Here is an 11,797-nt window from a genome sequence, read left to right as displayed (position 1 = left end):
ATACTAGCATATGAAAGGACAGGACTTGTTGAGTTAGACCAAGGAAAACCCTGCCAGACACTGTATCACCAGGGGAGTGTGCTGGTTGGGATAGGAAGCCAATAGGAGCAATGGGCTATTGAACACTTCGGGTCGGAGGCCTTTGTTGCTACTACTGCCCTCCCAACATTAGCTGGCTTTTTCTCCCAGGGTCCGTAAGAGGACACTTAAGAGGCAACTGCCATCTGAGGGAGAACTGGAGAATATGCTATTTAGGGGTCACAGTGAGGACGGGATGGCTTAGGAGCCAGGGAGTATCAGGATGCGAAATCTTTCAGTTTTAAGGCCTTGGTTCAAATACAGACCAGCAGGCGACCAATGGCTGTTCAAACAGTCTACAGCAAACGGGTTGGTTCCTGATGGAGAGACGCTTGTGTCACACACACCACCGTCACGTTTGGCACTAATCTGCTCCCTCACTGGCAGTCTCAGCAGGGACGCCAAAGAGTGAATGGGCCTGAAGACTGAACCCTCCTCTCCCTGCTAACGTGGAGCCTGCAGCTCTGGGCAGTGCTGTGCCCCAGCACCATGTCATGCCCCAACTGTGGATGAACAGAGAATATAAAGGCTGTCAGTCAGTCCAACGCCTTTCATGGAGTTAGACTATTTCTTCTATCACAGTTTATAGTTCTAAATAATGCTGCCTAAATAGCACGGCTGTGTGTTAAACATACTCTAGCGATCATCGCTAAGGAAGTTTGTGTGGCAGCAGGAACTTAGCTTTATAGGTTCACCTGCAACCAATTCGTATTCTCCACCTGCACACACGGGACCACGTGTTGGGGACCCTGCAGCTGGCTGCTATGGAAATGGATCAGAATGACAGATGCGCCTTTTTAGTAATTTTTGCCTAGTTTGGTATTGGAATAAAAAATAATCTCCATGTCCATTTTGCAGAGAGGTGGACTGGATGGTCTAGCTCAGTGGTTGTCAACATTTTTCATGCAGTGACCCCATGTTACCCCAGAAAGTAGGCTTGGGCCACCAATCTAGCCCCAAAGAAAGGAAAGGCAATCATGAGCTCCCTAAAGACCTGTCTGTGTGATTCCTCCCACTGCTGGTCATGACCCCAAGGTCATGATCTAGTAGGTCTTTTCCATTCCTATTGCTATTGTAAGCAGAATTAGTCCTAAACTGACTATTTCTCAGTTTCCCAGAAGATGGCAGTGGGCCTTTCAGGGCTTTGCACACTGCAGAAGATCAAAGCTTTCATTCTTTAATAGTGCAATTTTTCCTTTCAATAAAACCTTGCGCTTTTTATGCCTCTAAATTAAATCACTCTTAAAAAAGCCTGTGAAGATTAAAGGGCTTTTTTTTTTTTTGGCAGCAGCAGGATCATCTCCATTGTTAGCATATGTCAGTAATTTCACTAGTCCCCTTTTCTCCCCTTCATAATTATCTAAAGTAGCCAGGGAGAGGTTATCCTATTTTGCATTCTAACACAGACACTAGCATTCAATTGCAACTAACGTGATATGAAGGGAACAAAATGATCAAACTGTTTATTTGCTTCTCCATTAGCTTTCATCAAGCAAGAGTGTTAGAACTCCCGGCACACTGGCTGGATCTTCACCCTCTCGCTCTCTTCCTCCTTTCTAATGCCGCAGCCATTGCTGGAGCCGACAGCTCCCCGTATGACGTCTTGCTCTTGCTGAATGTGCTCAGTTCATCCATACTGGAGGCCAGTGGTATTGCCTTGGAAAGTGACAAGTAGGATTTGCTTAGTGTAGACACCAAAGACCTCATTAAGGACTCAAGGGAGTAAGGAGAGTCACAAGGGTCTTGATAACTAAGTTAGTTCGTACTGTACATAGCCCTCGTTAGACAAGTCCCTTCCGTAGATACAGTGGAATAATAATTACACTTGTGATAGGTTCAGAAATCTTGTTCAAGCTCTTCATTCAAATGTCCCACGAAAGCTTACAATGATCTGGACAGATCAACAGCAGGACCACGCTGGGTCTCTGACTTAGCTGTTTATGTTTGTTCAAGGGTTCCTCTCCTTTGCAAGAAACCCCACTGAAATAAATGGAGTCCCCACCCCGCAATGGCCATCTCATTGGCGCACCCCGTGAGATAGTGACAATGCTGATTACACATCTGTACTAATAGCCCTCGGGTTTGGAAAGGTCTCATGGACGATGCCATGGCGGGTCATCGGGTAACTCTGGAGGGTTGCCATTCTGATGGGTGGCCCCATTTCCTTGTAGCAGGCAGGCATGTAGGTGATCCTCTCACCACCATTCCGCACCATGTCACCGGTCCGTATGTAAAAGGGCGAGCTGTAGGGGGAACAGGTAGGGCAGTAGTTCCGAGCACCCTGCTGGTTAAATTCGTGGGGTGGTGGTGCTGGGCTGCCCTGCCCGTCGACGATGCGAGAGTTGCAGGCATTGCAGGTTGTAAGGTATGAGCGAGTGGGAAGGTCAGGCTCCTCCTCCTCCTCCTCCTCCTCCTCCTCCTCTTCTTCCTCAGCAGATTCATCTTTCTTGCAGCAATAATACTATGCACAAGGAAAAGGCTTTGGTTAGCAAGAGGATAACATACCATGCAGCTATGCTTGTGCACAAAGGCCCATACAGGGTCATACACACGGTCTTGGACACAGGCTACTTTTGAAGACATTTTTAGGATTCACGGTCATTCTCACTCCCCTCCCCACAATGTTTCTTCATCCATGAAAGTCCTTCAGCAGGGGCTGAAGGATAATGGTCAACTACCGGGAATTGCACATAGAACCATTCGAGAGGAGATGCAAAGAGCTTAAGAACATAAGAATGGCCATACTGGGTCAGACCAAAGGTCCATCTAGCCTAATATCCTGTCTTCCGACAGTGACCAATACTAGGTGCCCCAGAGGGAATGAACAGAACAGGTAATCATCAAGTGATCCATCCCCAGTCGCCCATTCCCAGCTTTTGGTGAACAGAGACTCAGGACATCATCCCTGCTCATCCTGGCTAACAGCCACTGATGGACCTATCCTCCATGAATTTACCTAGTTCTTTTTTGAACCCTGTTATAGTCTTGGCCTTCACAACATCCCCTGACAAGGAGTTCCACAGGTTGACTGTGCATTGTGTGAAGAAATATTTCCTTTTGTTTTTAAACCTGCTGCCTATTAGTTTGATTTGGTGACCCCTAGTGCTTGTATTATGAGGAGGAGTAAATAACACTTCCTTATTTACTTTCTCCACACCAATCATGATTTTATAGACCTCTTTCATATCCCCTTTAGTCATCTCTTTTGCAAGCAGAAAAGTCCCAGTCTTATTAATCTTGCCCCATATGAAAGCCTCTCTAGGCAGGCCTGGAGGAGCCAACTTCACTGCTCCTTCCCTGGGGCGGGGGTGTGGTAGGACCATGATGCCTCCAGCAGGGGGCCTCAAAGGGCCTGGTACACGGTCACAGGAACCTTATGTCAGCAGTGATCAGAGTAGCATAGCAGAGCTCCGCCTCGCCCCAACACACATCCCCCTCTCTCCTCAGCACACCCTCTGCTTTGGGAAGAGGTGGCTGGCACAGGAGCCAGCTTCAGAGGTTTTACAGCAGTACGGAGACAGCCTCTGCCAAAGGTGGTCTCTGCTGGCCACTTATAGTGAGAATTCAGACACTAAGTGCCATGCACATGGTGCAAAGTAGCACAGGTGGAACTGAAAATCTAGTCCAGAAAATTTGAGGCAGCCTAGCTTGGGCATGGTGGGGAACTCTGCCTCTACCCATAGCACCGACTTCACTTCAGTGTATAAAAAGGGTTTTCTAGCTAATCTCCTTAGGAAAAAAAACCCAGTGGTTTACTTTACAGGGGGAACTGCGAAACCAGCCAACCTCTCCAATTAATTTTGAGTTCTACAAACCCTCAACCCCCAGGATTTGCATCCAGCACCAGGAAAAAGGAAAACAAAAATAAGCCCTCAGTCTATGGAGCTCCCTAGGAAAAGGGGGAGCATAGCAAAGATTAACAATCACAACACCCAGTGTCCTGCTGCAGTGGGGTATAAAGCAATGCACAGCAGCATTCCTGAAACTCAGCTGCATTGTCCAGGTAAGTACAAAGCACAGGTACCGTACCCCAGAAGTGTAGTTACATACCTGTAGCCTACAATAACAGAGCACCGCAATAATACACAGTAGGATCACGGTCGCTAGTATTCCACCGGTGATAACAACAGTTCCCGCTGTCATCCGACCGATTCTCCATCAAACTCTGAAAGGCAGTGCAAGGAAAGGAGCGGGTTAAACTCAAGGGAGCTAAGAGCAATGGTCAGTTATTGTGGTTTGAGTTAGGGAATCTGATTCTGCTACTGCTGCATCTGTACAGCCACCGCTGCCTTTAAATGTGGGTAGCTCAGTGGCTGCAGAATCAAGCCCAGGGAGTACCCTGTGCATGTGGGAGAATGAATGGCGTTAGTCAAAGAAATGCCTGAAAAACAGAAGGATGGAGAAGAGCACTGTGACCAATGAAATGCAACTCTCCAGGACTAAGCGAGGAGGGTAGCAGAAGGCTGTTCTCTTGTACCTTGTGCAAATATCCCTTTTCACACAGGTGTCTCAAAGTGCTTAAGGAACACTAATTAACCCTTGCAGCCCACTGGTGGAACTGAGCTGGACGGATTTGCCCAAGGGCACTCTGCAAGTCAAGGCTCCATGCTCCCAACATAGTCACCAGGTGGTACTAATTCAACAGCACACAAGCTAGGAGACTATAGTTAAGCTTGGACGGGAGTAGATTTTCGCTGATGCTCCTACAACTACATGGGCAGCTCTTCCATATACCCAGGGGAGGGCAGGCTCAAGCTACTGCCTGCTGCCTCTAGTTGGTCAGAAAGTTTCCAGCTGAAAAATACAGGGCTGACCCTCAGAAAGCAGGTCCCCATGCAGTGTGACCAGTCTTGTCCAACTGCAGGTGGCTCTTGACCAAAGGCTACTTCTGAAGCTCAGCTGCATGAAGAATTTCTGATAAGGACTAAGGACAAAGATCCCTCCAAACTGAGCTTCACTTGTGATCTGAGGAGCATGATGCTAGATTCGAACCCAGAGCTCCAGCAGGGAACGTCTAAAGGTACAGCCTGACTTGGTCACGGAGCCTTTGCAAGCCCAAACTCCAGAGCACAGCAGGCTCCAAGGCATCAGCAGGCCTGGGGGAAGCCCTCAGCCTCTCTGCAATAGCCCAGCATCTTCCAGCATTAAAAGTGCCATACAGAAGGGAAGTCAGTGCAAAGAGGGCATGAAGTGGGTGACAGGGTTGAAAGAGTTAACAGAGGGTACGTACGTTCACTGAAGGGTGCGCTGGACCTGCAAGGGATGGGGGGGGGGGGGGAGAGAGAGAGAGAGATTAGACCATGTTCATTCATTATGCAATATTTCTGACTAGCCATTAAGGGGGCAGTGGTTCAAACCTGGACAGTCAAGTGTTGGGCATTTTGGGTCTGATTTCTAGAGGTGCTGAGCACCAACAACTCCAGCTGAAGTCAGTGGTAACTGGAGGTGATAAGCGCCTCTGAGAATCAGGCCCCCTCATTAACTTAATCCCATTGCTGGGTCTAAGAATGAATAGTCAGTGATGGTGCTATGCTGCAGAGTCCAAGGAGCCAGGATCTACGTGAGCTGAGCTGTGCGCATTGCGTAATGTTTGCTCTGCAATAATTCACAAGGGCAAAAAAAACCCCGTGGCTGTTTGCTGCACTTCCGTTGCCCATCTGATTACTCTGCGATAATACCACACAGACAAGCGCTCTGGTTCTCCACATGGGCTCCCCCTTCACCTCCGTGTGGGCAAGGCTGATCAATCCTTCACCAAACCCCACAGGGGGCTGGGGGCGAGGGCAGCTGCAGGGGCTGCTGAAAGCCTGATGGCTCTGTTGCTGCTCCATGCCTTGAGGAGAGAATTCCCCTTCCTTCCGCTCCATGGGAACTTCCCCCTCCTTCTCCTTTGGCCTACCTGGGCTGCACACAAGGGCCAGGATCTGGCTCAACACACATGAGCAGTGCACATTTCAGTACATTGCTGGGCATATGATGTAAGTGCAGGCAGCCCTGCCCCAGTGGGTCTGGCAGTGCCCACCCACCTCCCTCAGCCCAGCCATGCAACCTGGTGCACAGTGCTCCCAAGGCACTAGTGAACAGCCTTGCTGCTCAGTCGGTCTCACTGCCACGCCCGCACAATGGCTGCCGTGGTGCAACTGACCCCAGTGCTGCAGCCTCTGGCTCTCAAAGTGCCTCAGCAGGTCAGATTAATTCAGCCAAGCAGCACCGCTAGGACGCAGGTATTAAGACTCCCCGTTGTACCGATGGGGGACAGGCTCAGAGTCACACATAGCGAGTCACCAGCAGAGCCAGTTCCCCTGCCCTGCTCACTAGCTGCTTTGCCACTTTTGTCATTTTTTAGTTAGAAGCATAGAGAAGTGGATGTTTGCAGAAGACCAACCACTCCAAGGAAATCAGCAAGCAAGGCATGATTTGCTGAGTGGAGTCTCGGAGCCAAACACATCCCTAGACTGCGTGTGAATGGCTCTACTGAAGTCAGCAGGAGCCCTGGGCACAAAATGGGGCTTTTAGCATTGTTGTTAGGGGCATTTGGCCTCCAGGATTACAAAAAACGTTACCTTCTTCCCTCCCGGCCCCCCAAGAGGGCAACCTTTTAAGGACACGGTGGCTATCATGAGGTTGCAAATAATTCAGTGTTGCTTCTTGGGGGAAAAGCACAGCGTCGTTAAGTATTATTTAGCCTTACAGTCTTTACAACTGACTGCACTGCATGCTATTGGCTAGCCTCAAAACTGGCCCACACAAACTGTTTATGTATTATTGTTACAGCAGCACTTCGGGGAGGTCTACTCTGCCCGTGGCAGCGAGCCTCCTAGCCTGGCTCAACAGACTCAGGCTAGCGGGGTTCACGCTCCTGCTCCACAACAGGATGGGCAGAGATTGTGACTTGGGCTCTGGAGCCTACGAATGGGGGTGGGTTTCGAGTCTGAGCCACACTTCCACGCAGTCTACACAGCTGTTTTTAGAGCGCTGGCACGAGGCCCGCTAGCCCAAGTTTCTCTCGATCCTGGCTGGGAGGCTTGCTTCCACAGCCAGTAGATGCACCCTCTAAAAGCTCCAACCAGTGGCAGGGCCCCACTTTGCTAGATGCCATACAGGGACAGCTCCTACCTCAAAGGTTGTGGCTTCACTGCAAAGTTAACTACACTCAAGTGAGCCGAGCTTGAGTGCGAGCAGCCAGCCGGTCAAACATTCCAGCTGCACACAGAGCCGCCATGTTAGCAGCTGATGAGTTGGGCTGACTTGAGCTAGCCTATCCCACTTGGTGGGCCGGCAAACTGGAGTTAAAAGCACCACTGCACTCAAGTGAAGGGTTTTTTTTGGGGGGGTGGGGGGAAGGACTGCAGTTTGGGGCATCACTGAAGTTGTAACTTGAGTTAACTCTGCAGGGAAGAAGAGTCCGAAGTGACTGGCCCAAGGTCACACAGGCAGTCTGTAGCAGAGCCAGGAATCAAACCCAGCTCTCCTGAATCCCAGTCGAGTGCCTTAGCCACCAGATTAGCCTCCTGTGTACTTGGTATATTGTCCCATGTAGTGTAAATCCGCAGTCACCACACTACAACAAACAGACTATCAGTGCACGGGGAGCATGTCTTCTTTTCCCCACAGGGCTCAGATGGGGCTTTTCTCAACACCTACCCAGATGTCTAACCTTGAACAAGTGGGTTGTCATGGGTAGCTTGGCTGGACACTTACAATGAAAATGGCTGAAATGGTGCCACAGTCACATGGGCCTGAGAGGAGACGACTGGAGCAGGAAGTTCCACACGGCATTACGTGGGTTGTCCTTGAGGGGGAGAAATCGGAGAGGAAAACATCGGAAGCAGTACAATCATTTACTTATATTACAGCAGCACTTGGCAACCACAGATGAGATCAGGACTCCACTGTGCTAGGCCCTGTACATACATACATATGTACACACAGAAAGAGATAGTGCCTGTCCCGCAGAGCTCACCATCTGACTAAAGACGGACACAGGGTGTGAGAAGAGAGAGAGACGAAGTGATCACACATCAGTCATGTGTCAGAGCTAGGAACAGAGCCCAGGCCCCCAGAGTCCTAGTCCCTAGATCCCATCTCTCTGAGGAACTTTGAGTAGTTCCCACTATAATGCTGTTCCCAGTCCCTGCTGGAACAAAGGATTTGCCTTACCTGCCTCCTGCAGTGACCCAGTCCTTGCTGCTTTAAAAGGAAGATGGAAAGCCCACCCACCGTAAGGCCCTTGGCCAATGGACCCAGTTTCCAGGCAGTCTGTCCACCTGAGACATCCCCGCTCAGTGTCTGTCAGTTTCACTTTTCCCCAGGGCAGCACTGATTCTGTAACTGGGGAAAACACTGGCTGCAGCTGGCGTGATCACATTTAATTAACAATCTCCATCTCCTTTTGAGTCACAGCCCCTTCAGGAGCATGCTCATTGAGAGGGACCTGTGCCCCAGTCCATTTCCAGCCAATCCAATCTAATTAAGCCCTCAAGAGATATTAATTAACTCGTGAAATTGATCAAGCGAGGTGGCAGCCTGGATAAGAAAAGTGTCTAATTGGCTCCTTAACTCACGCACTGCTAAGCAGTGCATGGATGTGGACCAGAACCAACTGGGCCCTTCCAGGTTCTCCACAGTGCCAGGAGAGTTGCAGTGGAAAACAAAGACCTATTTTCCCTTTTAACGCCTCACTCACCATGTCTCTGCATGTCCCACCCCAGGGTAACATGCACAGAGGCAATGTAGTCTGCATCTCGGCAATGGAACTGCAGGGCACGGCTGTAGGATGATGGTGCCAAGCAGGTGCCTGTTAGCCTGCCACATGCCTGACGGGTTCACATGGATAAGGCAGATGTTTCTGTGTGTGTGTGTGTGCGTGCGTGTGTGTGTGTACTGCTAAATGATCTATGCCAGGGATGACTCTTCTAAAGAGCCTTTGGTCTTTCCCATTGGATCACACCAAACTGGAAAATCAGAGAGAGGGACATGAAAAATTAATGCAGGGTTGGGAGGATGTGTGGGAATTGATTTGAAGAACCAAGTGCACATAGCCTGGCTTCACAATGATGGTGGGGAATGTACAGTATGATACTCCAAACCCTTATGAAGTATTCGAGGGCTACAAACAACAAGAATGGTAGGAAGATAGTTAATGAAACCCCTTGGATTAACTGAACATGAAATGAAGTTAAACAAAAAGAGCTCTGAGCTCAACTTCAAGAAGATATTCTAACAGGCAGAAATAGTAGACCGTGGAATGGTCTCCAAGGAGCACTGGCAGAATCCCCATTGTTCAGTTACTTAAAAGTGGACTGGTCAAAGCATTGGCAAATATACTGCAGGAAGCAGTCCTGCCCTGGCCACAGCATGGAATTCTCCCACTAATTGTTTTTCCATCAGAAAGTGTTGATTTGTCTAAACCAAAACTTTTGGCAGGAAAGTGTTGGTTTCAACAAATCTCCAGTATTTTTATATTTACGTACATACAGACATACACACGTGTGTGTGTGTGTCCACGTGTGCGTATAAAGTTTCAAACTTGTCTAAATGTAAAGTTTTGTTGTTTGGTTCAAAATTTTTTAGTTAATTTATACCTACAGAAGGTCACAATCAAAATGAAACATGTCCATTGACCCAATCCCACATTTTCTCATCCAAGGTTAGGACAGGACTTTAAGTTTCAGAAACTCTCCTGGGATGGGAAGACATTTCACACCCAGCTTAACCTGTTTGGTGATCTTTCCATCTCTAGTTGTTATGATTCCATGATAGGTCCTCATTGGCAGGGCTTAATGTTCCACATCCAAAGAGCAACTTCGGCTTTAGCCTACTCCTCAGGCAGTCCCAGTGAAGTAACGCAGCCTTTACAAGGAGTTAACATGAAGTGACACTGGCTGTATTTTGTGCACCTAGCAGGGCCAGACAGGTCTAGGGTATGCAATGTTCACACAGTCCTTTCACAGGGAGTGTGTCATTTCATACAGCACTGCTAGTCCACTAGCTATTTTAGAACACTAAATTCAATGACAATGCATGGACAAGGAAGATGGTCTTTGTCTCTCACAGGTAAAAAAGTCACCACATGATCTGGCACAAACAATGATCTGGAATGGAACGCAGGAGGCACACGTCAGGTTTATGTTATGCACTGATTGTTTGAGGAAAGACTAGCTAGTTTTCTGCAATCTCACAAAAATATACAGCGCCACCATCATCTTATTCTCTCTCTGCCGTTCTCCAGCTGCTATTTGATACAATGAGCACAACAGCAGAGCTATCGAGGGATGAGGACTGAGCTAGCTGGGCTGGGGTGCACTGGCACGGCTGTGGACATGGGTGGAAGCTTGTGCGTTGCTGGCACTGTGCCTGGCTCTAGTCGAGGATGAGTAGTTTCACAAGCACAAAAACTCCCAACAAGGTGGAACCAGATTCTTAGACAAAATTAAAGAGGATGATGTTCACTAGAGAGGCACCAGGCTGCGTACACGGAGCTTTCAGAAAGCCCTCCCCATGGCAAGTGGGCTGTGGAAGCTACTCAACAAAATCGAGACCAACAGCTCACTCCACCACACCTTCTCCTTTGGCCGGGTATTTCAGCTCTGCTAATGCGGCACACTGTTGTGTGCCAGCAGAGCTGGGTGATGATGCTGTGGTTTGTACATTGCCTGAACCAGACACCCACACCCCGAATGCTTCACTTGGACAGCCATACCTGAACTGCCTTGACCAGGAGGGACAAACAATTCTTCTGGGCGGTGTGGGACAGCCCAGAGCCACCTGCCTATTACAGAGCACAGAGACCTTGGGTGCAGGAAGCATGCCAACATTCCCCTGCAGGTGCTCACAGGAAATCACACATTCTAGAGCATATGGTGAGCCCCTACCCTGCTCAGACTCTGGTGTAGGGACTGGGGCCCTTCTCCTGGCCCTGCCCAACGTTTGACACCTACTCCAGTGTCCAAACTGCCCTGGGATTCCCACATCAGCATTGTTGGGTTATGGTTAGTGGCATGCTGCCGGCAAGCCCTTATACCAGCCCCGGGAAGTTGGCTGACACCTCCTCCTGTCCTCCCATTTTACTGGTCCCAGCTTCATCACCATCATCGGCTCCGGTGTGCACCCCCTCGGTTACCTTGGCACCACACTTCCCAAGAGAGAGAAAAGTCCCCTAATTAGCTCTTGGCGCACCAGGGGCTGCTCCTGCCGGGAAACCGGACCCCACATATCACACAACCAAGTTCTATTCTTATCCCACTACTCTGGGGCAGAGGTGACCTGTGAGTGAGTCATGCTGCTGGAGCGGAGTGCTTTCCTTATTAATGGCTTATGTGTGGAATGGGGGGGCAGGAAGTAGTGGCCCTGGAGATAGGGTCCTTTGCCCCCTGTGAATAAGCATCCCTGGTCAATGATTTGAAGGGAGGAGGAAGAATTTCTGTCTGGTGTATGTGTATATATTTTTTAAAAAAAGTCAACCATTACCAGAGTTTACTGCTATGGGGGAGAGAAGCATAAAGAGCAAGAAAGGGGAAAAACAGCTACAGCACAGGCCAAATGCAAAGGTGATGGAGACAGAAGGGAAAAGAGGTGATTCTGTGGGGGCTGAAGGAAGGACAGGAAGATTTATCTGTGCTGAGCTTAATCATGCTCAGTTTGGTAGTTTAAACAGAGAAAAATTACGGCAGGAAAAGCAAAGCCGCAGCTAAGTTGCATAGGCAGCAGGGAGCCAAGT

General features: G+C 49.2%; 1 protein-coding gene across 2 annotated transcripts in view; it reads right to left on the bottom strand.

The window, feature by feature from the left end:
* Positions 1–2,131: 2,131 nt before the first annotated feature.
* Positions 2,132–11,797, bottom strand: part of FAM163A (family with sequence similarity 163 member A) — a 62,812-nt gene continuing 53,146 nt past the window's right edge. For both annotated transcript variants that reach the window (XM_043521161.1, XM_007061156.4), the window contains exons 2-5: positions 7,780–7,870; positions 5,309–5,331; positions 4,129–4,243; positions 2,132–2,539 (exon numbers count right to left, since the gene is read on the bottom strand). In XM_043521161.1, coding sequence (XP_043377096.1) covers positions 2,132–2,539; positions 4,129–4,221 — 501 coding nt within the window. In that variant the 5' untranslated portion in view covers positions 4,222–4,243; positions 5,309–5,331; positions 7,780–7,870. The remainder of the gene's footprint in view (positions 2,540–4,128; positions 4,244–5,308; positions 5,332–7,779; positions 7,871–11,797) is intronic.

The sequence above is a fragment of the Chelonia mydas genome, chromosome 8 (assembly GCF_015237465.2).
Source record: "Chelonia mydas isolate rCheMyd1 chromosome 8, rCheMyd1.pri.v2, whole genome shotgun sequence".
NCBI lineage: Eukaryota > Metazoa > Chordata > Testudines > Cheloniidae > Chelonia > Chelonia mydas.
The sequence above is the reverse complement of the archived record's forward strand: the minus strand, read 5'-3'. Positions and strand labels throughout refer to the sequence as shown.